This window comes from Giraffa tippelskirchi, chromosome 1 (assembly GCF_054371585.1).
Source record: "Giraffa tippelskirchi isolate mGirTip1 chromosome 1, T2T-mGirTip1v1.2.pri, whole genome shotgun sequence".
NCBI classification, from domain to species: domain Eukaryota; kingdom Metazoa; phylum Chordata; class Mammalia; order Artiodactyla; family Giraffidae; genus Giraffa; species Giraffa tippelskirchi.
This window is the reverse complement of record NC_137275.1, coordinates 181,145,121-181,172,641: the sequence shown is the minus strand read 5'-3', so window position 1 is coordinate 181,172,641 and position 27,521 is coordinate 181,145,121. Positions and strand designations below refer to the sequence as shown.

At 42.7% G+C, this 27,521-nt stretch overlaps 1 protein-coding gene across 1 annotated transcript in view; it reads left to right on the top strand.

The window, feature by feature from the left end:
* GABBR2 (gamma-aminobutyric acid type B receptor subunit 2) overlaps positions 1 to 27,521 on the top strand; it is a 367,555-nt gene that overhangs the window by 138,054 nt on the left and 201,980 nt on the right. Inside the window, exon 3 of the mRNA XM_081511648.1 lies at positions 15,915 to 16,085. Within this exon, the coding sequence (XP_081367774.1) occupies positions 15,915 to 16,085 (171 nt within the window). The remainder of the gene's footprint in view (positions 1 to 15,914; positions 16,086 to 27,521) is intronic.

Below are 27,521 nucleotides of genomic sequence, written 5' to 3'. Positions count from 1 at the left end.
GATCCCCTGGAGGAGGGCATAGCAACCCACTCTAGTATTCTTGCCTGGAGAATTCCATGGACAGAGGAGCCTGATGGGCTACAGTCCATAGGGCTGCAAAAATTTGGACACAACCGAAGCGACTTAGCACGCATGCACTGTAATTTGTATAGAAGGTCCCCTACTGATGGACGTTTAGGTTGTTTCCAATCTGTTGGAATAACCTTGGTCACATGTCATATTTGTGTGAGTGTAAGCTGGGGATGAATTCCTAGAAGTGGAATTTCTAGGTCAAAGTGAAAATGCATCTCTAATTTTTCTAGAAAATACAGCTTTTTTGAATGAATGAGAATACTAATGAACGAACTTGATTAAGAAGAGCAGAAAGTAAAATGCTGGTATCTAAATGGAGACATAAAGCAATTAGACTAAATAATTCTCTTTGTGAAACAGGCTGGCTTAAAACTCTCCTGGCGATGTCTCTAGTCCAGTGATTTTTGTTTTCTCGCCTAAAGAGAGAATTTTGCCTTGGTTTGTAAACTAAGCATAGAATTACAAAATCATGAAATTTTAGAGCTGAAATAAAAATCTACCTGGTGCAGTCTCCTTATTTTAGCAGTAAGGAACCTCAGACCCAGAAATATAAGAATACAGAAAGATAAAGAAGACACAAATTTAGTTCGATTCCATCCAATTTGATGAACAGTAGGTGAAATATCTGCTTTGTAATAAGGCAAATTGTCAAATGTAAAACCGTACTACCGAGTGCCCCCAAGATAGCACATGAAAGGCATGATTGTTCAGACCCCTGAGTGCTTTCTATCTCAACCACCTCTCCTTAAACAGAACTCTCTTAGTTTAAATGGATTTTGTTTCACATCTTTTATGTTATTCTGGGGCATTCAAATGTAGTCATGATGGTAAGTTGGATCAGGTGGAGGGATTGGCTGGCTGTGTGCATTCTGGCTGATGATGTGGGTGGGCATGGTAACTGAGTGTAGTCGGAAATTACATAATCATGGCGTTGGTAGCATTCTGTTTTGATTCCAAGCAGGCAGCATGGAGCAGCAAATGAGTTTAGCTCAGCCCAGCTGTGCACTTGTGCTGTGAGCCTGGGCAAGTCCCTTGTCTTCCCTGGTCCTTACTGTGTAAAATGAGGAGTTGGAAAAGTCCAGGATGGCAGATAAATGAATGAATTGGTGCCATTATTTCCCCCATCCTGTGCTAATTGCAGACATAACGAATTGATTGCCACACGCTCTTCACTGGTTTAACCCATCTCTCTCGCCAGCCACGTCAGCCTGTTAATGATGTCACATAGGCTCATCTCTGGCTTAGATGGTTACTTAGGATTACCAGATAGATTATAGGACACTCAGTTAAATTTGAATTTCAGGTAAATAAAGAATAAGTTTTTAGTACATATGTGTCCCCAATATTTCTAAATATGGCAACACTCTTAGACCACTTCTACAGATATTTCTCTTTTTTTTCTATATAATTAATTTCATCTGAGGGATCCACCCTCTTTTTGGTACTTCTGATAGTGCCCATTCTCCAGTCTCGAGGTAAGAATCTAGCTCATTCTGTATTGTTTAAATTCATATTATGGTTTAATGTAGTGGAAAGTGATGAAGATTTGAGTAGGTTTTTATTTCCAAGGGCCGTATATTCTTGTCAGACTGCTTAACACACCTGCAACACCATGTTCCCAGACATCATTTGGCTGCCACTTTCTTGATTTTGCCAAATCTCCATACCACTTGTATTATTAATTTATTTAGTATTTTCCTTTAAATCAACTCAACCTTTTAGTTAAATACCATGGATGGAAAATCAGGATCATTTACTAAGAAGAGGTATAAAAGTAAATAAAGAGAAAAACATACCTATTAAGATATAAAATATTAGATTGGGGCTCACCTAAAACCATTGGGTGTGCCACCAGTTCACATAAAACCTAACATCGTCACATGCAAACTCCTTGCTGGCTTGGGAATCCCATCCTTGACCCTGGTGGACGATCCTCAATATTTCCTTGAATACCTCCAGTGACGGGGAACTCAGTACTTAGCAAGATTTTGATTCATTCTTGAATATCTTATTACTAAATATTTCTTCTTTATTGGTTCATATTAGCCTCCCTGAAACAGTCATATTTTGATCTGAGCTTTCTTATTTTTTAATAAATATTAATATTTGTGTGCTTCTTATGTAACAACTTGAGTGCTTGTTATCTTACTGTCTTATGGAGGGAAGGAAGGATGCAGTTACAGTTCGGTGTGATAGATCTGATGGGGGTGCGGAGGTGCACTTGGCTCGCACTGGAGGTGTAGGGAGGTGTTTAGGAAGGCTTCGTTGTGGGGGAATGAGAGAAAGCCTGGTATGCCTTGGGAAATAAAAGACTGGAGAGTGAGGGTGAGAAAGGAGGCTAGAGTGGTAGAAAAAGGTGATGGATGAGCTGACTAGGTGGATATTGTAACCCTCATGTTCCATTAGCACAAGGACCTACTTCCTGTAGAACATTTTCACAGTTAAGTTCTCATTTCAAAAAAAAAGAGCCCTGGAGAGTTAATGGGACTTATTCTCTCCATTTCATAGGTAAGGAGACTGAGGTTTAATGGATTGCTGGTGGGCATGCAGCTTATACTGGAAGAGCTGGGCCTTGATTGTTCCATAGTCACGCTCCTTTCCTTGTGTCCCTAGCCCCAGCCTCACTGGTCCAGGATGACTTTCTCTGTCCCCCTGAAGAAGACGTCACATTCTTGGAAAGCACCTTTGAATCTTTTATCTTGATTTAACTTACTCAGTTTCCCCAGGACTGATCATGAAGCAAATCTGAGAGGTCTGGAGTCCAGCATTCTGCTTCTCCTTCCTTGGTTCTGGGAAGTGTTGGCTCACAATTGTAAATAACACCTACAGTGACCCCTTCTTTTAGAGCCCAGTTGTCTGGGCTTTGAGATGCCCAGTGACCTCCACCCTTCTGACCTTTTTGTGGGCTCTCTGTCTTTGTGTCGGTGGGGCAGGTGTTGCAGGGTCCCCTCAGGAGTCTTGGCCTGTCCTGGTCAAGTGATTCCTGAGTAAAGTCCTACAGCCCAGAGCTTTGCCTGGACTCCCTTTAGATACTCCAAGGTCACAGGCCCAGCTAAAACCATGTTTTTCTCAGCCACAGAAACCAGTGCTTGCTTTCCTCCTCAGCCCCATTCTGTGTGAAAACCATGGTGAGTTCTTGTCTGGAAGGCAAGCATGGAGGCCTTTTGTGATCCTATTGCCTCCTCTGTCCACTTCTTTTTTCTTTTCTCTCATAGCTACAGAGAGGATTGGAGACAGCCCACAAAATGCACACAGACCAGTCAGTGAAATGGGCCTAGCTATCAATCACTTCTCAGCACTCCAAAGGAAGGGAAGGAAACAGTGCTGGAAGAACTGAGGGATAGCAGGGAAGCCTTCATGGAGGAGGTGGCTGTGAGCAGTCCTGGACAGATGAGTAGGAGCTGGTTCTAAAGAGATGGGAGGATTCAGCAGATGGGAATGCTGTATCTTCTCCCACTGCAAGTATCAAACTGGGCCCCAGCACCCCTTTCCCCCTCCATAGATGTGATGTCAACTTATCTACTAATTAGAGGTGCTAAATTGACATGAGGAGACATGATTTTTGCAGTGTGGTAATTAAAAGGCAGTTGGCTTCACAGCTGTGATCACACACAAGTGCTTCTTACCCTTAAAGACATCAGCTGAAGGCAAAGTGCAAAGAAGCTGAGGAAACCAGAGTCTTCTATAGTAATTTGTTAATTTCCTGCATTTGTCACCTACACAGCTGTAAGGGAGAAGTGAATGAAGCATCTAACCAGAAGTTTAAGAAAAATTAAAGACATATGTTCTAATTGTGCACAGACAAGCAAAACAATCATTACTTTTTTAAAATTAACAGGACATTTTAAAAGCAATTTTATTTATTTATTGGCCACGCTGCCTGGCATGTGGGAACTTAGTTCCCTGTCCAAGGATGGAGATTGTGCCCCATTCATTGGAAGCATGGAGTCTTAACCACTGGACCACCAGGGAAGTCCTCCAATTAACAAGACATTTTTAAGTTGCTAGGTTAGGATTTAGAATTAGATCCTAATTATGAGTTAGAATTATGTCTCAGCCTGGTAGTAGCCATGTCACTGTGAGCAGACCCTTCCATTCTCTGAGGTTTCTCATGTTAAAATGGGTAAACTCTCCTCCATTCTGCCCTCACGGGGTTGAGGTATTATTGAAGGAAAGTATTTTGTCAGTTAAAAGGCTTTTCTTAATTGTAAGAAATACCATCCAGTTCTCATAGCTTCTTAGTCTAGAAACTGTGATCTAACGTTAACAATCATTAATTGAATGCCTGTGCATTCAGATCCTCAGAATAGCCCTAAGATTGTGAGGGGGCTTGTCACCCTGATTTAGAGGGGACAGATCCCCAAAGGTGAAGTAACGTTCCTGTAGTCATGTAGTGAGTGGTGTAGCTAGCATTCAGTCCCAGCCTGTCCAAGCTGGAACTCAGAATTCTTACCCCATGGACCATACTGCTTTGCCAGCGCTGGCTTGGTTTTGCTCTTTCTCTACTTAACTCCAGCTTTTTACTCTAAAGGAGGAAAAAAAGGATTTGAGGAAGTAATATTGGTTTTGCAAACTTCTTTACTTAAAACAATGATAGAAATACTGTAGAGGGGAGTAAAAAAGGAAATAAAAGTCACAGAATGCCACATGGAAAAAAATATATCTTAAAGAGCAAAAAATTAAGTTACTTTACAATTTAATATTTACACATAAATAAGAGCTTTTCTCTTAAACTGGATGATCGACAGTTGAATATTGATTTTTTATTACTCCTTGAACTGCACACATATATTTTATATACTTATACATGTAGTTTATAATCCTAATAAAAGTTTAAAAAGAAAAATGTGAAGAATTTGGTCTTCAATAAAATGTCAAATATACATATGAGTTTTGTTTCATATAATTGAATTGCAGCATCTCAGGCAATTGAAGCATAATAAGCCACGGATTTAGTATTGTTGTTTTTTTTTTTCTTTTAAGCAAATCTTTTTTTTCTTCTGCTTTCTCTTAAATGGTCCCACTTGCTTTCCCATATTGTACCTGGGTGCCTTCCTAAGAAGCAGCCTTTTTGATGGAGAGATGAACCAGATTTCAAGAATGAAAGTCCCAAGTTTGAGCCCTAACCTTGCCACTTGCTCACATGTGACTCTGAGCAAGTCACTTATCTCTCTGAGCTTCAGTTTGCTCATCTATAAAATTAGGGCAATAAAGTCTACTCTGCATCGTGGGGTTTTGTAAAGATCAAAGTTAGACTAAAGCAGGAAATGAATTTTGGAAGTTGTTCATCACACAGAAGAAGCATAACAGTCTGTGGAATGTAAGCTGGTGATATTAGTCTCCCTGCTTTGCCAGTCACTTGGTGTGTGATCACGTGCAAGTGACTTAACCTCTTTGAGCCTCAGTTGCTTCATCGGAAAATGCAGATCAAAATAGTGCCTGTCCCATAAGGTGGTTTCGCACATTCAGTGACAAAGTGAACCCTTCACGTCAAGCCCTCCACACAATGCTGGCCCCAAGGCAGGTGCTCACTAGGCAATACCTTGAAGGAGGCAAAATATCTGAGTTCAAATCCCAGCTTTGCCTCTTGCTGCTCATGGGGCCTTGGGCACGGCACTGTGCCTTTCTGAGCTTCAGTCTCTCCATGAGGAGCAAACACTATTATGCCCTCCCTGCCTCCATCAGGAATTGTTGCGAATCCCTAGTTTTTAAGGACACGACAATGAACATGGGTGGTAACAACTCAACTGCTGTGCATCTCTGAGTGATTAGCACTAAATTTCATCAATAGGAAGGAAGGTGATTGTCCCCAGGGGGTTCTAGAAGAAGTTTCAAGCCCCAGAGCCAGTCTGCATATGCTGCTCAGCAAGCCTTATTGGAGTGAGGCTGCAGAAACTCCCCTAAATGCCAGGCTTTCATTTTCCCTCCTTAACTTGGGAAATGCTTTGTGGCCACCCCACATCACATTAGTCTCACAGGCATCTGTGTTGAGGCACTTTGTGTCCAAACAGTTTTTCGCTAGGGCTTGGGCGCAGTGGTGACCTGGCGCAGATCTGAAGTGGACCCCAGTTCCCAACGCACACAGCCTGGCGCCTTTGTATACGTCCTGGCACTGGTCACAAACAGGGTTTTGTCAGAAGCTTCCTGAGAAAGTTGCATTCCATTCATCTTGGCTGAAAGGAAGCCTAGATGACAAATACCTCCCTCATTTAATTACAGAAACAGTCAGCAAACCCATGGAAGAAGATTAAACCAAGTGGAGAAAAGAGCAAGCCTCAAGCATCTTCTCCTCCCTGGCATCTGGCCCGCACTTCTCACCTAGGATTTAGCAACCCGGGCTGCTCTTGGTTAGATTTTCCACTTGAAAAATGGTTTATTTCTGCAGACAAGTTAAACCCAGAGGCCTCAAACCAGGTAAAGAAGGAATTACATTTAGAGAAGAATTCATCAGTGGCTGAGAGTTTAATAAAGACACTGAAATTGGGAGGTGTATTTACATTTTTCATCTAGGCTTGAATCTGCAAAGAGAAGTGAAACACAATGGCAATTATCAGAATAAATCAGATCAAATGAAACACACACCCACACAAAACTAACCAACTCTTTAATCATTCTCCTCAACTGTTGGAGAGCAAAGTATAGAGTTGTGTGGTATACAGATGAAGGAAACTTTCAAGTCTTTGGTTCAACCCATCATTTTTAGAGATGAGAAAAACAGACACCCACAGAGGGGAAATGCTCTGCTTTGCTCTCAAAGTCATAGAGACAAGGGTAAGCCTGGTTTTCCAGCCCCCTGAAGTGCCTGTATAGTTGTCTTCACTCCCCTGTTCTCTCTACCTCTGGGCCCTTAATGTGAAAGAGACTCACAGTTCCATACGCTAACCCTAAACTTTTACAGAATATTCCACAGCAAGCCAGAACTCAAAGAGAGATGCTGATGGCTGCCTCCTCTTCTACTTTTCTGGTTAAGGGTGTGTCCCCCAGCATTTCCCAGGACCAACCATGCCCACCATAGACACCAGCTATGTTTGAGACACCCTGAAAGCCTTGAAATAAGCAGTTTCTTCCCTGTGCTAGTGGGTCTCAGAAGAGAGAGCAAGCCTTGGATCATTGCCCCACCTCATCTTGGACTGATGTGTCAGAGCTGGTTGAAGAAAGAGAACCAGGACTTCTCTGGTTAAGTGGTTAAGAATCTTCATGACAGCGCAGAGGACACAGGTTTGATCTCTGGTCTGAAAAGACCTCACATGCTGCAGAGCAGCTAAGCCCATGTACCACAACTACCGAGCCTGTGCTCTAGAAGCTGTGCGCTCCAGCTGCTGAATTCCAAGCACCTAGAGCCTGTGCTCTGCAACAAGAGAAGTCACTGGAATGAGAAGCCCGGGCACTGCAACAAAGAGGAGCCCTCACTCACCACAACCAGATGTGAGAGTTGGACCGTAAAGAAGGCTGAGCACCAAAGAATTGATGCTTTTGATTTGTGGTGCTGGAGAAGACTCTTGAGAGTCCCTTGAACAGCAAGGAGATCAAACCAGTCAATCCTAAAGGAAATTAACCCTGAATATTCATTGGAAGGACTATTGCTGAAGCTTCAATACTTGAGCCACCTTATGTGAAGAGCCAACTCATTAGAAAAGACCCTGATGCTGGGAAAGATTGTGGCCAGGAGGAGAAGGGGGTGACAGAGGACGAGATGATTGGATGGTGTCACTAACTCAATGGACATGAGTTTGAGCAAACTCCTGGAGACAGTGAAGGACAGGGAAGCCTGCCTGGTATGCTGGAGTCCATGGGGTTTCAGAGTTGTAACAACTACAACTAAAAAAGGCCCATGTGCAGCAATGAAGAGCCAGTGCAGTTATAAATAAATTAATTAATTAAAAATTTATAATAAAAAAAGAAAGAAAGACAACCAGATATGAAGTCAAAAGACCAGTTAACATTTTCCTGCACTGAACTTGCATGGATTGTGTCACTTTTCTGGGCCACAGTTTATTTAGTTATAAAATGGATAGTAAATCCTACCTCAAAGAACTAAGGGCCTCTAAGACTTACTGACAGTCTAGATGTTTGGAAGCTTCACTGATTATAAAGTAGATGGGACATGATTGAGAAAATTCTACCAAATGTTGTCTCTTGGCACTCGGAAACTTGCCGCATAAAATTACAGCTGCCCTGTAAAATAATAGACTTTTCTCTCTCCCCTCCCTTCCCCCAGAATCTATTAGGGACCCAGATCCTTCCTTCCTTGGGTAACACTTAGTCATATCTGACTTTTTGCGACCCCATGAACCGTAGCCCACCAGGCTCCTCTGTCCATAGGATTTCCTAGGCAAGAATACTGGAGTGGGTCGCCATTTCCTTCTTCAGGGGATCTTCCTGACCCAGGGATTGCAGGCAGATTCATTACCATCCAATCAGAAAATTGGAGAACTATGCCTCTAGTCACAGTTGCTGATCTTTGAGGTAATCAAGATGCTTTTTTTCTCTTCATTTTCATTTATCTTTCTAAATTCAAACAGAGCTATAAATTCCTAGAAAAAGCTAGATAGAGGGTATACAGGAGAGCACAAGAAGTTTAAACAGAAATCTCCAAAGTAAAGTTTTATAGGCAGAAGAGAAAATTCCTGGCAGCAATGCATGACAAATTTAGTGTACTGTGCTGATCTAGAGAATCAGAAAATAAGGCACTCATTAATACAGAACTATGTAAGATGGGAGTGTACTAGACATGAAAATCTGTGCTCAAATACTTGTTCCTCAGTTTTCTGAGAAAAAATACTCAATTATAATGTAAACAGACAGAAAATAGGGCCATGGGCAATCCATGTATCATCTCTTAATAGGCCACCTCTCAAAATACCTTCTATGCATTTGAGGATGAGTACATTGAAAATACCTAACATTCAGCCTTTGAAAAAATACTGCAAAAATAACTGAAGACTCACAATACCCAGAAGTAGAGGAAGAGTCCAGCTCTGAAGATGAGCTATTGTAGGATAAAGACAAAAACTTTGGAAAGACTTTTGGCAGCTTCAATCATATGCAGAAAAGACATGGTCTCCATGAAACATGAGATAGGATGGAGCAAAAAGGGTTCTGATCATTAAAAAAATTACTAGAAAATGGAAGAAGTCAATAACAATAAAAAATATGGCAAGGACAGTAATACTAAAAGTGACTTGAAAAGCAAACCCACTGAATAAAGAACTTGAATGGTGTACCTGTACAGCTACTCAACCACATTCCACATTATGTTCAGGGGGCTGCAGAATCAGTTATTAATAGAGAGCTACCTTATCCCTGAAAGATAAGCAAAAAGGTAGAAAGTCAGGTAATACCAAATGTTGGTTAGTATGTGAAGAAATGAGAACCCTGGTGCTCTGTCATTGGGACTGTGGATGATATGGCCTTTTTACAAGAAATTAGTGAAACTGAATTTTCAGGTACCCTCTAATAAGAGATAAAATAAGATGGTCTTTCAGAATGCAGAGGAGAAGGACCAAGATGTGAAATCATAGAAAAAATACGACAGATATGGATTTGGGGAATGAAAGACAACACGTAGATAATCAAGTATTCTAGTGGAGAGGCAAGAATATATATAAATATTAATGTAATACAAATATAATCAATATATAGCATTATATATTATATATAAATGCTGTATTTATATAATGTATTTATACTTATGAATATATATGTGTATGTACATACACACACACACACACACACACAAACACACACACACACATATATATATATATTTTAGTTAAAAGACTTGAACATATAGATTGAAGGCCTCCCTGTGTTCCAGATAAAATCAAGAGTGCCATATCCACATCTATTTAGGTAATTTTTTTTAATTCTAAGAATAAAGAAAAAAACTTCAGGCATCCAAACAGAGAATATTAGTTACCTGTAAATGAATAACAGTCAAACCATCCTCGGATTTCTCCTTTGCACCACTTTATAGTTTCAAAGCAGAAAAATGGTAGCCCAAGAATTTTATATCCAGATATATTCTACCGTGCGTCAAAGCAACAGAGGGTCATCCTCAGCAAATTTTCAACCCCTCACCCTTCTTCATAATATGAAAAGATAGTCTAACAGGTTAAGACAAAAAGCAAGATTAATATATCCAGAATGGAGAAGAATGGAGAAGTGTGAATACCAAAGGGAAAAAAAGGAAACAAAAAGGAAACCTTTTTTAAAAAAAAAGACTGCTAGCAAGATGATGAATGCAATGTCAAGTATTTATTGCAGCAATAAGTATGTATTTTAAAATCCACTCATGTCCTCATTTCAAGAAATATATGTAAAAACAATCTTAATGGAATACAAATAAAAGGAGAATCAGAGCTATGACAGGTAAATGCAAGCAAAAAATAAAGGGTTTCAATATTAATATCCAGATATTAATTCAGTATTAATATTGAGCAAGATATTATATGAAACAAACAGCAATAAATGACAAACAGGGTTATTTTATCTTGATAAATATTTTAATTCTCAGATCATTCAGTGATTATCTGGTAAGTACCTGCTGTTTGCACTAGGGAAGGGTATATATACATTGCTGAAAAATAACGATGTAATTGTAATGCGCACTTATCTTCAAAACAACATAAAATCAAAATGTAAAAAGCAAAAAATTTGAGTAACGTGGAGAAATTGTCAGAGACAATAGAAAAAAGCTCAACATACCTCTCAGTCTTTGATAGGTCAAGTAGACAAAAATACAAAGCATGTGTTAGTAATATAATTGGTTAGTTGGGTTATATCACTTATGCATCAAAAGTTTGATAAAGAATTTTATAGGTTACAACTAGAGAGTGCATCTATTTTTCTGGCTACCATGGAACTTTCACAAAAATTGATTGTATAATAAGCCACCCCCCAAAAACTCTCAATAAATTCCAAAAGCAGACACTGTATAAACCAAATTCTCAAAACAATGCAATAAAACTAGAAATGATAACAAAACTGTAAAATAAATTTAAAAGTACTCTCTGAAATAATCCTTGGTAGGGATTAACTTGAAACCTCAATCATAGTCTGTTTAGGAATGGACTTGGCTATGTGAAATGAGGCAGGAAATTGGAACTTTGAATGGGGATCCTGATGCTGACAGGCCACGTGTTGCAGATACTGGGTGACTGTGCTGGAGGAGGAAAGCCTGGCACACAGGCAGCAGAGGACAGCCATCAGAGGAAGAAAGGACACAGGTTTTAGAGTCCTTTAGCTCTGGATTCGAATTTTGTTTCTACCTCTTACTAACTTTGATGGGTATCTCCATGTCTTTCCATTTCAGGACCTCAGTCCGCTTATTCAAAACTAGGGCTGTTGAGCTATATCAGTGATTCTCAACCTTCATTGGGCTCCATAATCACCTTGGGAAGTTTTTAAATAATACTGATACATGGGCTCTATGCCCAGAGATTCTGATTCACTTGGTTTGGAGTGAGACCAAGTCATCAATATTTTAAAAAATCTGCTCATGTGATTCCAGTGTGTAGCCAGAATAGAGAGAGAACCCCAGAACTAGATGATTTCTCAGGTTCCTTCGGTTCTGAAGTTCAGCAGTGCTACCCAGTGCCTGCAGCCTTTGCCGGTAGAAGAAAGTTTTAGGAGGCTAAAGCTAGAAGAACAGTGATGCAAAGCAATCTAATCAAAGTGTGCATTATCTCAAATGGTGCAGAAAATGTCAGTGCCAGTTAATATTTTGCACCCAACATGATTTAGACCCGGGGCATATATTGTACTCCAAGCCCATTGTAAACACAATGGGCCATTTATTCACTGAACAGTAACCACTGTAATTACCTACAGGGCAAACATATGAGGTTGTTCAAGCAACAATTAATTGTGGACCTGGAACTAATGGGACAATAACAGCAAAGTATCAACCAGAGTGTGATTCAGAAATCACATCAGAAAACCAATATTTTCCAAATTGTATTAGATAAGCATTTTTGGGTATGCAATTGCACATATACCATCCCAGGTCCTGAAATAGTGTCTCCCTGATTTTTTAATAGCTCTTTCTTACACTGACCATAGGAAACTGGAAGTGTTGTTTTAATCTTGAGAGAAGAATAACAGATACTGGGTCTGAGCAGACTGTAGAGAGCTTCTATTTCTTACATCACTATGGGACCTAAGTATCACCTTCAGGCAGGTGTGCTCACCTTGTTTGGTTGTAAGATCCTTGTTGTAAATCTGATGGCAGCCATGGATCCTCTTTTCAGAAAAATGTGTGTGTCTGTATGCATATGCATGCCCCACAGGTGTTTTCATACAGTTTTTCAGGAGTTCTCAGACACTTTGAAGCCCCTCTGTGTTCTTTCTGGGCCATGGGCTAGCCTCTATTTGCACACCTCCAGACACAGAGATCTTACTACTTCTGTCAGCAGGCCTTCCCTTGCCGGACTACTCTGGATATGAGTGTCCTCACTGTATCCAACTGGGATTTCCTCTCTCTGGGTGCTCCCTATTGGGGCTTACTCTGCTACTACTGCTAAATCACCTCAGTCGTGTCCGACTCTGTGCGACCCCATAGATGGCAGCCCACCAGGATCCTCCATCCATGGGATTTTCCAGGCAAGAGTACTGGAGTGGGGTGCCATTGCCTTCTCCGGGGGCTTACTCTACCCCCCGATTTTTTTAACCGTTGATCTATCCTTGACCTCTACCAAGCTTGGGATGATGTCCTGTCTCTGTGGGGATCTTAGAAATTGATTTCTATAGGTGCTCTGTAGCTCCGGTGACAGCTGATGGGTTGCTGTATGTTCAGCTCCAACTAATGGGACCTGTTGAGGCTGCCAAGTGACCCGAGGAGATCCGGGGACCCTAGGTAGTGGCAATCTACTGCCTGAGCCAGGTCACCAAAGGGACAAGATTGCCACTGCCCTGCTCTGCTGAAGTCTTGGGGGGAAGAAGTGCTTCCTCAGGTCACAGGAAGAGCAGCAAAGCAACTTCAACCAGGGGATGGGGGTGCCAGGATGTTTCTTCCCAAGATACTGAAGTTGGACTCTGAGCTGTATTGAATCTAGAGCTGTTGGAACAGCAAACGTTGGGGGAGAAAGCTGGTGGCCGCAAAGAGAGATCTTGCTTCAGCCATGCCCTCTCTGGATCAAAGATTTAAACGAAACAAAAGAAGGAAGGAAATACTACTTTTAAAAAATAGTATTGGGAATTCCCTGGTGGTCCAGTGGTTAGGACTCCCTACTTTCACTGCTGAGGGAATGAGTTCAACTCTGGTCAGGGAACTAAGATCCTGGAAGTTGTGCAGCATGGCCAAAAATAAAACAATATTTAGGTATTCTGAGCACAAAGTGTGGTAAATGAAGCATACTGAAGAAGGTTAGACTAAACCAAGTAGCGTTAACAAGTGATACACAGACATAACCGTGGCAGTGGTCATAAAATTCTGGAGCTGCCGGTACCCATCAACAACAAAAAACTATACAAGAGTTTATTAAATAGTTGCTAGACACATGAAAAACAAAATAATTTGTTAGGGCCCACAGGATTGTATAAAGCCTAACCATCAGTTGGGTCAGCGCTCATCACATGCGGGTGCAGAATCTTCCTCCTCCCTCACCAGGCGACAGCCTGGGAGAACGGACAGGGGAGGATGACAGACAGACTAGGAGGCACCATGGAGGGATTCTCTTACAATCTCAAACTGGGAAAGGTTTTTCTAAATATAACATAAAGCCTGAAAACAGAAAGGAAAAAAAAATAATAAATTCAGCCACACACACACACAAAAACACCTCTGTATGGCAAAAGACATCATGAGAAACATCAAAAGAAAAGGTACAGACTGAGGGTGAATTAGCAACTTATATCACAAAGGGCTAATCTCCTTACTATGAAAGATCGCTTCTGCTAACCAGGAAGGGAAAGACTCAAAGTCCAATTGGAAAACAAGCAAAGGATGTGAATACGTTCCAGAAAGATACTGCACATTGCTCTTCAACATCAGAGAGATCCTCAACCTCACTCTCAATAAGGTAAATGCAAATCAGAACTACAAGAAGATACCATTTTTCCACCATCACACTGCAAAGATCAAAAAATTTGATAACCACCTTCTGTGGATGAGGCTGAGGGGAAGAGAAAGCAGAGATCAGAAGAAATGTTATAGAAGAGGTGACATTTATGCTGAGCCCTGTAGGACAGATAATTAAAATCCAATTTAGCAACTCACAGGCACTTAAAAGAAAAAGAAGCACTAATAAAGGGAAAGATGGACAGATTTGACTACTACTGTAAATTAGAATATACACACATGAAATGTAAAAGCAAACAAGCTGGGGTGTTTGCAGCACCTGTAATAGTCTTGAATTTGAATGCTATATGTACAACAGTCTTCATTAAATTTGATAAGAAAAGCATTAGAATACCACTCAAAAAATAAACAAGAGACATGAAAAAACAATTCCTAAAATAGGACCTATAACTAGTAATCAGCCACATAGAAAAAGGTTCAACATAATGTATAACCAATGAATGCAATATGATTCCAGTTTTTCAGTGATAAATCATTAATAAATTAGATAGAAAGATGTTTTATTTCTGTCTGTTGACAAGAATGTGGTAAGATTGATCCTCTATAATTATACTTGGCTAGTGGGAGAAGGCAATGGCATCCCACTCCAGTACTCTTGCCTGGAAAATCCCATGGATGGAGGAGCCTGGTAGGCTACAGTCCATGGGGTCGCTAAGAGTTGGACATGACTGAGTGACTTCACTTTCACTTTTCCCTTTCATGCACTGGAGAAGGAAATGGCAACCCACTCTAGTATTCTTGCCTGGAGAATCCTAGGGACGGCGGAGCCTGGTGAGCTGCCGTCCATGGGGTCGCACAGAGTCGGACACGACTGAAGCGACTTAGCAGCAGTGGGTGTGCAAATTGATGCAATCCTTTTTGGAAATAAGTGTGAAGTCTTTATTTTTTAAGTTAATTTCTTTATTTTAATTGAAGGATAATTACTTTACAGTATTGTGCTGGTTTTTGCCATACATTGACTTGAATCAGCCACAGGTATACATGTGTCCTCCCCATCCTGAAACCCCCTCCCACTTCCCTCCCTACCCTATCCCTCTGGGTTGTCCCAGAGCACTGGCTTTGGGTGCCCTGCTTCAAGTATCAAACTTGCACTGGTTATATATTTTACATATGGTAATATACATGTTTCAGTGCTATTCTCTCAAATCATCCCATGTCTTTAAAAGCTCACATTCTTTCTCTGGGAAATTTCACATCCTAGACTCTATCCTATGGAAAAAGCCTGAAATATAGGGGAAAAATGCTAAGCACAAAGGTGCTTGTAGAATAATATGATAATAATGACAAATTAGAAATAGTCTAAATGCCCCCAAATTAAACACAATTTGGTAAATTACAGTATGTTCAGATGCTAGAATGTTACGGAACTATTAAAAAATTTACATGATAAAATGTTTGCAAGAAGTTTTAACAGGCTGGTTAAATGCTTTTAAGACAATGTTTAATGAGGGAATAAACAAACAGTTCAAATGTGTGTATAGAATGATCTCAAGAATCTTTTTTTAGTTCATCGCCATGCACGGAGAAAGGATCTGAAGGAGGCAGACGACAACACTAACGAAGGTTCTTTCTCGTTATTTTGCATTTTTAAAAGCCTCTTCAGTTGTAACATGTTACTTTTGCAGTAAGAAGGTTAAAAGTATTTTGCCCGTGTGTTTGTACCTCAAGTGAGAACTAAAGACCTCTATTCCCTTAGGAAAGATCCTGGGCCCACAGCTATGAGGGCCCCCCAGTAAAATGCTGTCTCTTTTGTGTTTTTCAGCTCTCCTTTGCTGCCACCACGCCTGTTCTAGCAGATAAGAAGAAATACCCTTACTTCTTTAGGACGGTCCCATCAGATAACGCGGTGAACCCAGCCATCCTGAAGTTACTGAAGCACTACCAGTGGAAACGGGTGGGCACGCTGACCCAGGACGTGCAGCGCTTCTCAGAGGTACACGCCGCTAGGGGGCGCCCCCTCACCCACCTCCAGGCAAGGGGCGAGACAGCTCCATCAGGGTGGGCACTGTTCCGGGGCCTTGGAGCTGTTGAGGTATTCGACTGTGCGTGAGGCTGGTGAAGACCTTCAACTTGCACAGCTTAGGGGCGGAACCTTCCCTTCCATTGTGCTTGTTGGCTAACTCGTGTGGTTTATTCCCTCACCACTCCTGTAAGATGTGTTGTTCTTGCTGCCGACCCTAGTGATGAACTAAAATCACGAGGTGCCACCAAGAGTGTTTCTCCTGTGAGGAGAATTTGGGGAGAAGCCGGCTTGGAATGAAGATTCCAAAGTCACTGTGAATTGGGTGGTTTTTTTTTTTTTAGTTTTAATGATTTACAAATATACATCAATACTTGGTGTTCTGAGGCTTGCTGTTGTTGCAAGGAAAAGAAAAGTTAAATTACATATAGTAAAAAAAAAAAAGAAAGAAAAGGTCTGCTTTACCCAATTCCTCTAAATCCTCTTTCTCTTCCAAGTCAAGTCTGGCTTTCTGTGTAATGTTCATCTGCCCAGACCTTTTTCAGTTCTTTTAAACCTAATGCCCTCATACTAGGTAGATATTTTGCATTTTTCACTTTACAACAGATCTTCGAGATCTTGATTGACTTCGTTCTTATTAATGGGCTATGATGTTCTTTTCGGGTGGATAGATGGTAAATTACTGAATGTTTACAGCTTTTTGATATCACAGCCAACACCTTTCCACCTAGAGGTGCATCTTCACAATGGATTTCTAGAAGTAAAATTACTGGGACATTTAAAACGTTGAGACAAACTGACCTCCAGAAAGCCTGTTCTAGTTTCTAGTTCCTCCAACTGCTTTGCAAGTTTCCACATATTTTTACAAACAGTGGATATTAGCAAATCTTTTAAAAAGCTTTCTCCACTCAGCCGAGTGCAGAATGATTTCTTATTTTTTTCCCTCATCACTTTAGAGTCCCTACTTTCCTGTCTTCTCCTGAGTGTGCTCTTGGTCCTGGGAGCTTCCCCACAAGATGACACAGTCCAAGTTTGCTTAGGAGCCCAAGAGAAAGAAAGAGAAACATCTGTGAGCAGATCCTCAGGGAAATGTGTGAGGTGGGTGTGTAGGCAGACCTCTGTGAGCATAGCTGGGGAGGACACACCCCTTCTGCCAGTGTGGGGGTGGGGGAGGTGGAGCAGAGCAGGGCTGGGAACCACCAGACCGGGTTTCCGCGCCAGCTCTGCACTTACCTTTCCAAGGCTCTGCCCCATTTTTCTCTGGGAAGGAGAGACCACTCCATGGGAGAGACCCTTCCATGTGTTAGCTGTACGACCTTGGCGAAGTCACCTCACTTCTCTGAGCTGCAGCTTCTGCCCCTATAAAATGGGGACAGTAACCCTTCCCAAGCCCATCCTGCAGACCTCCTGCCAAAATCAGATGAGTCATGAATTTCAAAGAGCTTTGCAAGCTATACAGTTTATGTGCCGAGAGGGATATTTTCAGAGGTGCTTGAAAAGCAGAAGTGGTCTGTAGTCATCCAAACAAGGCCAGCTCTTCCCTGACAAGAATGGTCCTCAGCTTCCCACCTCTGTTTCCCAGTCCCCAGGCAGAGGCACAAAGAGAACTTGACCTCCAGTGGGAGTGACTCACTGCCAAACACTAAAGAGGCTGTTGTTGGAAGCCTGCCCTTTATACAGCAGCCACGAATGTTCTGGAATGAGTGTGAAGCAGATTAATGGTGAGGATGGGCAGGGCCAGTCCTGTGGCCCCATCCACGTGAGACTCTGCCGAGACTTGGAGGGACCTGCTTTTTTGCGATGGAGTCTTTGGCTGACATAGCCTGATGGGCTCTTAGAGACACCCCCCCAACCTCCTCATTGTACAGAAGGGGAGACTGAGGCCCAGAGAGAGGAATGAACAAAGTTCAGGGCTTCAAAGTACCTCTGAAGTCATGAAAGATTGTTGACAGAGGAGTCAGGACTGAATCCCAGAAACTAGACTCCAGGTCCAGACAGCCCATTGCTGCTTCTTTCATCCCTAACTACCTGTAGTTACATGAGAACTACCTTTGTGTAGAGAGGTTTGAAAAACCCCAATCTTTGGTTTAAAGAGGATGCTTGATCAGTTCCAAGCTTTATAGATTTCCAAACAGCCAGTTGCCCTTTAGGGAGAGGTTATGGTTCCCATTTTACAGATGAGGAAACTGAGGCTCACAGAAGGCAGGTGCCTTCTTGCCCCAGGGCACTTGCTGGTAAAGAGCCCAGCTGAGGCTGGGAGCCTGACAGACTGTTGGTCAGTGTTTTCTCCATTATTCTGTCCTCACTGGGGTCATGAAATGTCAGTTTGGTACCACATCTCTGTCCCCGCACAGCTGTGTTAGGGCCTTCAGCCAGGTTTCAGGGCATCTCAGTGGGAAGCCTCTTTTCTAAGGACAGGATGTTGCTTGGTGGTATTGCTGGCAAGAACCCCTCTCAATTTTAATCTCTCAGCCCAGCTGACTCCTCTCTGTGCCCAAGGGCTTTGGCATCCCTCTCCCAATGTCTGGCTGCATCACTGGAGTGCAGGCCCTGGAAACTCGCCAGGGGCTAACAGCTTTTCGTGAGTGCAGAGGAAACTGGATTCCTTTTATGAAACTGGTCGATCAGCAGCATCAAGCACTTCTGGACTGGTGCACTAGAAGGAATGTCAAATGAAAGCAATCCTGAAATTAGAGGGGAATGGGGGGAAACCTCAATCTATTGAAAGGGGTAGAAGGCTGAAGGTTATCCCACCTTGGAACCAGCTGCTCCTTGGAGCCCCCATCCATGAGATTCAAAGCTAGTGTGCAGTGACCCAGAGCTGCTCAGGCCTTGGATCAGATATGCTAATCTCTGGGCCCCACTTTGCCCAGCAGTGGCTGTGGACCCCAGGCAGTTCACTTCACCTTGTTGGCTCGGGTGTACCAGATCTAAAGCTGCTGCCAGGACAATCAGGGGTCCATGGGGAACCAGTAGCCAGAAAGATGGCGCTTGCTTCAGCTCTACCCTCTCTGGGTCAAAGACTTATATCAAAGGAGAGGAGGAAACACTTGGTACCAGAAGATCTCTAAGCCCAGATCTGCCAAGCAAAAGCTTTGCGGCCCCAGGCAATTCACTACACCTCAGTGAGATCCAGTTTCCCTTGTGTAAAGCAGAGATATTTATCCCCACCTCACAGGCACTGGGAGATGAGAGGGTTAGATGAAAAAACATAAATGAAAAACTTCTGCATAGTTGGAGTTCATTAAATGGACATTCTTACCTCCACTGGTACGTGGGACAAGCCCTAGGAATGCATATCCATTCACTTAAATAATACGGATGTGGCCTACCATGTGCCAACATCTATGAAGGCACAGGACCTGTGGCGTGGAAGGCCAGGGAGAGTGGACATGGCTTCGAGGTCAGTAAGTGTCAGGCCTCCTTCTTTGAGTTCTCAACTCTGGTTGCTCATCAGAATCATCAGGTGGAAGACAAAGGTAAAAGTGGTGATAATGAGAGTGCTGCTGAGAGAGTGGTCCATGGGACCCGGGATGGAGAGCAGTGGACAGGCAGGGCCCTGTGGGCTTGAAGAAAGTATAGCTCTGGAAGTCTCTGCAAAGCTTGAGAGTGTAGGGATGAAGGAGCTAGAAGAATGGGAGGCTGGGGCAGAGCTGGGGGAGGGATGTAGGGATTGAGGAGGTCAAGCCCTGGTGATGAATGAATAGCTAAAGCTGAGTGGAGGCAGAGGTCACTAGGATCAGGGGCAAGGAAATGAGAGACCAGGGTGCTGAGTGATGTCTATGTGTACACTGAAGACATAGGATAGAGGCAAGGATGAGGTGGAGATGAAGGTAGTGAGCAGGGGTGGCTGAGGACCAGCAGATAGCCAGAGGGTCATTTGAGCCTATTCTCCCAGCTCCTGGTCCTGTGGTCCACCAAACCATCTTCACTAAGTTATTCTTTGGATTCCTGATCCCATGATGCTAAACTAACCAGCTTAGTACCATTGAACAGACCACTCAGTCTCTCTTGGACTGTTTCCCCTCTGTAAGATAAGGGAGTTGGGTCGATTGATCTCTAAGATCTCTCCTAGCTCAAGGAATTTGTGGTGAAGGTTCAGGGTCATTGCCCCTCATCCTGCCATTCCCAGGGGTGTGACCATGAGAATTACTGAGTTTCTACATGCCTTAGTTTCTTCCTCTTAAAAACGGGGATAATGTAACTAACTCTTAGGATGCTTGTGAGGATTACATGTGTTCTGAAAGTTAAAGTGCTAAGAGGAGTGCCTGACTCATAATAAGCACCATGCAAGGGGTGGCAGTTATTTTTATTGTCATCTAGAATCTGGTTCCTTAATCCCTGGCTGGCCGCCGTTCAGCAACCCAGACATACGGTGGGGTTTAGTGCCTGCCACTGGCACCACTCCTCTCTCCTTTGCTCCCTCCAGGCAGATTCGAAGACTCCTTGCCCAGTCGTTGGTCCTTAGTGATCTTGGCGCTGCTGGGGCTGACCTTTCCTTACCAGAGCCTCCCTCAAGAGCTGGGACCCACTGAAGCCCTTGATCTGTCCAAGACCAAAAGGGCACCATCTGCAGAGCTTCCTCTTCAAAGCACCTGCCCTTTCAGCCCTCCATGGCCCTTGGAGCCCTTCCTTGCTTGCCAAGTCACCATCTGCCCCAACCAAAGGGGTCTCTGGTCACCTTCTCTGAAGTTGCCACTTCTATGGCTTGGAGGACATGCCCACAGTGGAGTGGGGGGGGATCCTGTGCTTGTTTCTCATCTAGCAGCCAACCTTAGTAAAATCGTCAGCCTTCCCTGTTGCTCTGAGCAGGGATGAGCTCCTTGGGGTGGCCACAGAAACCCTTACATACCCTGAGGCCTCCTTCTCTGTCTCACCTCCGGCACTCCCCACTTTGGTCCAACCTCACCTCTGTGCTGGCTTCTCTCTGCAGACTGTCCTCTCCCATACCTGGCTCAACTTTCCTCCCCTGACTGGGTTGGGTGTACGTCTCTGTGCTCCCCTCCCCTCGGGCTTCTCTCTGTACCAGCTGTGCACAGGGCAGAGAAATACCCTACCTGCTTCCTTGTCAGTCACCCACTGCTCCTGGACTGGAGGGCCCCTGTGGACAAGAGCCTTTCTGTCCCCTAACCCTGCGTGCTGCCTGGCACATATGTGTTCAGTAAAGATTTCAGTAAATCAATCTCTGTCTACTAGGCCAGATTCTTAGAGGCCAAGACAGTGGTTTCTTTTTTGGGGTCTGTAGTCTGCTTACAACTAGGATGGTGAGATGGGGGTAAGGGGACTGCAGGGAAGTGTCAGTCCCTGTTGTGAGTCACAGGGGCCATTGAGGAGGGGGGGCACCACAAAGTTGGGAAGTCACGTTCCCACAGAGCTCAGCTCAGGTCATTCTGACATCTGTTAACTGAGTTTTGTTTGGATGTGGCATTGTTTGTTGGTGCAGGATTCTTCTAGAGATCTCAGTGGAAGGTTCTGGGCCAGCCACTGGAAGCAGCAGTGACCTGGGACCTGCTCTGTGGTTCTTCTGGGTAGTGTCAGAGTTGGGCATTGGGAATGAGCTCACTGTAGTTTGTGTCTGAGTTGTGTTTTTGGCTCTCTGGGATGTTCATTCTGAGTTGTCATCACTTCTGTAACCGCTTGTACCAGGATCAGGTCCCATCCCCTAAAGCAGTTCTTGCAGTGTGGCCCTTGACCAGCAGCATAGGCAATGGGAACTTGTTCCCAGCAAATCTGAGGGCTCCACCCCAGGCCCCCTGAATCAGACCCTTGGGGGTGGGGCTCAGCACACTGGAGTTGGAGAATCCCGGTATTAGAGGAATGGGAAGCTTTCGACTGAGGCCACTGTGCTTTGAGGCCCACATTATCAGAAAGTAGGGCCAGACCCAGCTCTGGTCTTTGTCCTTGGCATTTCTCTAGGTTGCAGGGTCACCCACACACCTGCAGATCTTCTATTACTAGGAGGCCAGAGGGGACTCCTGACAGATCAGATTCTGACCCTGATGGTTCTACTCTATGCCCCAACTTCTATTTGAAGAACTTGCTCATGCTTTTAGGATATTTTCCTGTCCAGAGGTGGCTGCAGTGGCTTAGCCTAAAAGGCAGGCCTCTGAGGGGAATGCTTGTTTGGGCTTAGAGCTCCACCCTTGGAAGGATGGCCCACACCCTCCCTTCTCCTCTCCAGACCAGGGAGGAGATGGCAGATGCTTCCTCCTGACACTCCCCAGCAGGTCTTCAAAGCCAAGCACCCTCCCACCTCACACACCCCAACTCGTAGAAGAAAGGAGCTGCCTTGGACCCTTCTCAGAGAGAATGGGGTGCTTGCCTGGGGGGCCAGGGTGAGTGCCACACTCACTACTCACCAGGGCTGTGATATTAGATAACTATGTCTCTACCCAGGCAGTGTGGACCCTGGAACACATGAGTGAGTGAGGGCCCAGAGGAGTTCATGGAGGTCTCCAGAGGGGGAGGGAGGGTCCTGGCCATCCACCTCACAGCCTTGAACAGGGGTACTTCCTGAGGGGGTCCTGCACAGTCCCTGGGCTAGGTTCTCAGAGCATGACTGCAGCCCTGTGAAGCAGCCGCTGCTCCAGAACAGCTGAGTGGGAAAATGTATTTAATAGTTATGACATCATCTACTGCCATATGCAGGTGATGACGTTTAGTTGCCCAGCATGGTCCATCTCCATTTGGTAGAACTGACTCACTCAGGAGGGATGAAGTCACTTTGCCAAGGATTCACCAAGCAGGGGCAGGTGTTGGTGTGAACCCAGGTTTTTGCCTCTCCCCGTGGAGAGAAGGAGGCATGGCCTGGGCCAGTATCCCCCATCCATCCCACCCAACACCCACCTCAGGAGCAAGGAGGTAGGTATCCAGAACAAGCAATCCATGTCTCAAGCAGGGCTCCTCACAGTCCCCTGGAATTTTTGCCATGAGATTCTGCATTTACGTCTTATGATCTTCCCAGATCCCAAATCTCAGTGCCGTCCCTCCACATCTGCTCCTACCAAGTGTCCCAGGGGAATTTGTCACAGCCTTGGCTGAGCTTGGCTAACAAGGCAGTGCATCTTGTCATGTGTGGGTCCCCAGAGCTCTTCTGGTAATTCTGACTGTGGTTCCCCCACCTCCAAGGCCCATCTGCCCGGCTTCGGTAGTGCCAGGGTATGTGAGTGAAGGAGTGGAGTTGGAAGGTGTGGGGAACCTTTGGGAAATAGAAGGTAGTTTAGGGCTGGACAGTTCAGTGTGTAGGACAAGAAGGGGAGAATGGGCTGGGCGAAAGGATGGTGAAGGCCCCACATGCCTCCATGTTTGGACTTCGCCTGTCAGCAGTAGGAGCAGGGAGCCATGGAAGGTTTCAGATCAGGGGTGAGAGACGGTTAGCAATCTTGAGAGCTGATTGGGACGAGCAGGCTAGAGTCTGGGAAACCAGCCAGAAGGTTTCAAAAGGGATTCAAAAGAAAAATAATAACACTGTGGTCACTTTCTTACATAAAAACTTCAAGTTCTGTTTGTTATTAGTTTTTGCTTGTTTTAAAATACTCACATGATGTTTTCTAACCATGATATTGAAATGTACTCAATGCAGAAAACTTGGAAAACACAGAACAAAAAAGGAAAAGTAAAAACTTGCCATAACTACCCACTGAAAGGTCAGTGTTAACATTTATAGGCATATGTTTTTACCATTTTTTTCCGTACACATGAGTGAACTTGTATTAACAAATACAAGCTCCGACTATAGAAATGGCTTCCATAATCTTGCAACCCAGTGGGAACATTTTCCCCAGCCATCAGATATTCTCCACCACTGTGACTCATAATGGCCTGGCAACTCTGGGCCTGGCGACCCCGTGAAATGTCCCCGCCTTTGTCACAGCCTGATGTGTTTGGGGCTGCTCTTCTCCAGTCTTCTTTATCCTTTGATCTGTTCCCTTCCTGTCTTTCAATATAGTTCTGCAAATAGTCTATCCATTGGTGGTCTTCTTAATCATTTTCCAGAACGTTTAGAGATTTTTAAAAAATCTTTGACATTTTGAGGAATCTGGGATGGTAGAGAAAGTGTTCTCTATTGCTGATTTTTTTTTTTTTTTCTAATAGCTGGTGAAAATTATTGTATATCCCTATGGATATACCATAATTACTCAAGGAAGCTCCCATTACTAAACATGGAGATACTTGCCAATTTTTCCTGATTATAAACAACAGTGCAGTAAATCCATACTTGTATTTTTGTGTGAACATCTCTGATTACTTTTCAAGGATAAATTCCTAGAAATAACGTGTGCACATTTTACAACCTTTTGTACATGTTGCCAAATTGTCCTCCAGAAAGATCATACCAATTTAGTTTCAGAGCAATATATGGGAGTACTCATTGCCAACATTGTATATTATTCTTTTTTGATCCTTGGCAATTGCTATTTTAATTTGCATTTCTTTGATTACTACTAAGACTGAATTTCTTTTTTACTAGGAATCGTTCTCATTTCTGTTTCTCCTTTTGTAAACTGGCTGTTAATGTTATCGGCACATATTCCTGTTGGAGTCTTTCTTACTGATTTAAAAGTGTTCTTTATAAAGTAAGGATATCAACTCTTTGTCACAATTGTTACAAGTATCCCCTTATGTTTCAAGTGACATTCAATTTTGTTTTTTTAATGTTATTTGATAATATTAAAAATTTTAATATTTAATATAGTCAAGTTTAAGAAGATTGTTTTTTCTCACTTTTAAGTTTAGTTTGTCTTGCTCTTCCCACCCCCCAAATTTCCATAAATTCACCTTCATTTTCTTCTTTTCTTCTAATTGGCCCAGAATTTCAGCATGTGGCCTGAGATCAAACCTTTCTTTTTTCTGCCCCCATAGTCATTCAGTAATTCTCCAGCATTTAATTAATTTATCTTTTCCTGACCCATTTAAAATGCCTATGCTAAATATTATCTTTAGAAAATAACATACTGCTTTTTGCATATAATTTCCAGTTCTGTATAATATAAATATAATATAGTCATATATAATATATGTGATTTTAAATTTTCTAGTTGTTGTTCAATCACAAAGTCATGTCTGACTCTTTGCGACCCTGTGGACTATAGCACGCCAGGCTCCTTTGTCCTCCACTGTCTCCTGGAGTTTGCTCAAATTCATGTCCATTGAGCTGGTGATGCTATTAATATCTAACCATTTCATCCTCTGCTGCCCCCTTCTCCTTTTGCCTTCAGTCTTTCCCAGCATCAGGATCTTTTCCAGTGAGTCAGCTCTTCACATCAGGTGGCTGAAGTATTAGAGCTTCAGCTTCAGCATCAGTCCTTCGAGTGGATACTCAGGGTTGACTTACTTTAGGTTTGACTGGTTTGATCTCCTTGCAGTCCAAGGGACTCTCAAGAGTCTTCTCCAGCACCACAGTTTAAAAGCATCATTTCTTTGGTGCTCAGCCTTCTTTAAGGACCAACTCTCCATTCGTACATGATTACTGGAAAAACCATAGCTTTGACTATACAGGGCTTTTTTGGCAAAATAATGTCTCTGCTTTTTAATATGCTGTCTTGGTTTGTCATAGTTTTCCTTCCAGGGAGCATGTGTCTTTTAATTTCACGGCTTCAGTCACTGTCCACAGTGATTTTGCGTGCAGCCCAAGAAAATAAAATTTTCTAGTAGCCACATTTTAAAAAGAAAAAAGAAATCAGAAAAATTAATTTTAATAATACATTTTATTTAATGCTGTATACCCCAAACATTATTATTTGAACATGTGGCACTAGCCATTTCAAATGCAGAAGAACCACATGTGGCTAATGGCTACCTATTAAACAGTGCACCTTTAGACTGTTTATGCATTTTTAAAATTTTGTTCCCTTGATCTAGCTATCTATTCTGGAATTGGCATCCCACTGTTTTGAATATTCTTTCTTTGATATACTTTTATGTGCAGTCTTGCCTTCTTTTTCACAGTTGTCTCTATTTTTACCCATTAAGTTCTGTAAGATTCTAAAAATGCCATTGGTGTGTTTATTTGAGTTTCAGTAAATCCAGAATTAATTTAGGAGACATTTGACATCTTTATATTACTGAGTCTCTCTATTCATGAATAACCATCTCTCCATTCAAAGCGTTTTAGGTCCTCAGTAAAGCTTTGTCATTTTCTTCATATAGATGTTTTTCATTTTATGTTAGGTTTCTTTTCAAGTATTCTATATTTATTATTGCTTTTGGGAATGAGATCTAATTTTCTTGACATTTTTTAAAATGGTTCTTGCTAGAATATAGGCAAGCTGTTGATCATGTATTTACGTCTTTTGACTGCCTATATTGAATTCTAGTTTTTCCTCTATTAATTTGTGTGAGTTTTTTAGATAGACAACAATACTATCTGGAGCAAGAGTCTGTTTTCCACAGTTACACTATTTTTATCTTCATGATTTTTCGTTGAGGAGGTAGTGTATAATGGTTAGAACAGAGAAACTCCCTGGATTCCAATTCTGACTCAGCCACTTACCAACTTTGTGACCTTGGGCAAATCATGTAACTTTTCCATGTTCCTGATAATGGGAATGTACTCATATTACCTCAGATATTGTGAATATTAAAATAAATTACTGCATATAGAGCACTTAAGTCTTAGAACAGTGCCCCAAAGAGTGCCCAATATATTATGGCTATTATTATTGTTACTATCTTTGCTTTATTCACTAAATATTCTAGTATTACATTTAAAATGGTGATAATAGTGAATATTCTTGTCTTGTTCTTGGCTTCAGTGAGAATGCTGTTTGTAAGGTATGATGTCTGTTAGAAGAACAGATATTGCTCATCATTTTAAGGGATGCTCTATTTTCATTTATTCAATGTTTAAGCCAAGATATGCACGCTGAAAAAATCAGATGTCTTTTTAGAATCTATATAAAAACTTACATGGTTTTTTCTTTGCTCTATTAGTATGGCAGGTTACAGTCCTAAGTTTCCTCGTGTTCATTCTGTGATGTGTCATCCATTTAACGCCTCTTTATTCAGTACCTTGCACACATCAAGCACTGTTTTAGGCACTCTGGACACATCCATGGATGAAGCTATATCCCTGCCCTCAAGGAGCTTGCATTCTAGTTGGGGAGACACATGACTTTAAAAAAAAACAGTTAAGCAAATAAATATATGGTATATCAGATAATGGTAAGTGTTAGAGAGAAAACTGATCTAGGGTAAGAGGAATAGAATATGCCATGGGAGGGGGGTTGAGGTGAAGGACAGCTTCAAACATAAGGTGGCATTTGAGTAAATGTGTGCAGGCAGTGAGGGGCAAGTCATAAGATGTCTGGGAGAACAGGCTTCCAGACTGAGAGAACAGCATGTGCAAAGGTCCTGATATGGGAGTGAATCTGATGGTGCTGGAACAACATCATGGAGGCTGTTATGGCT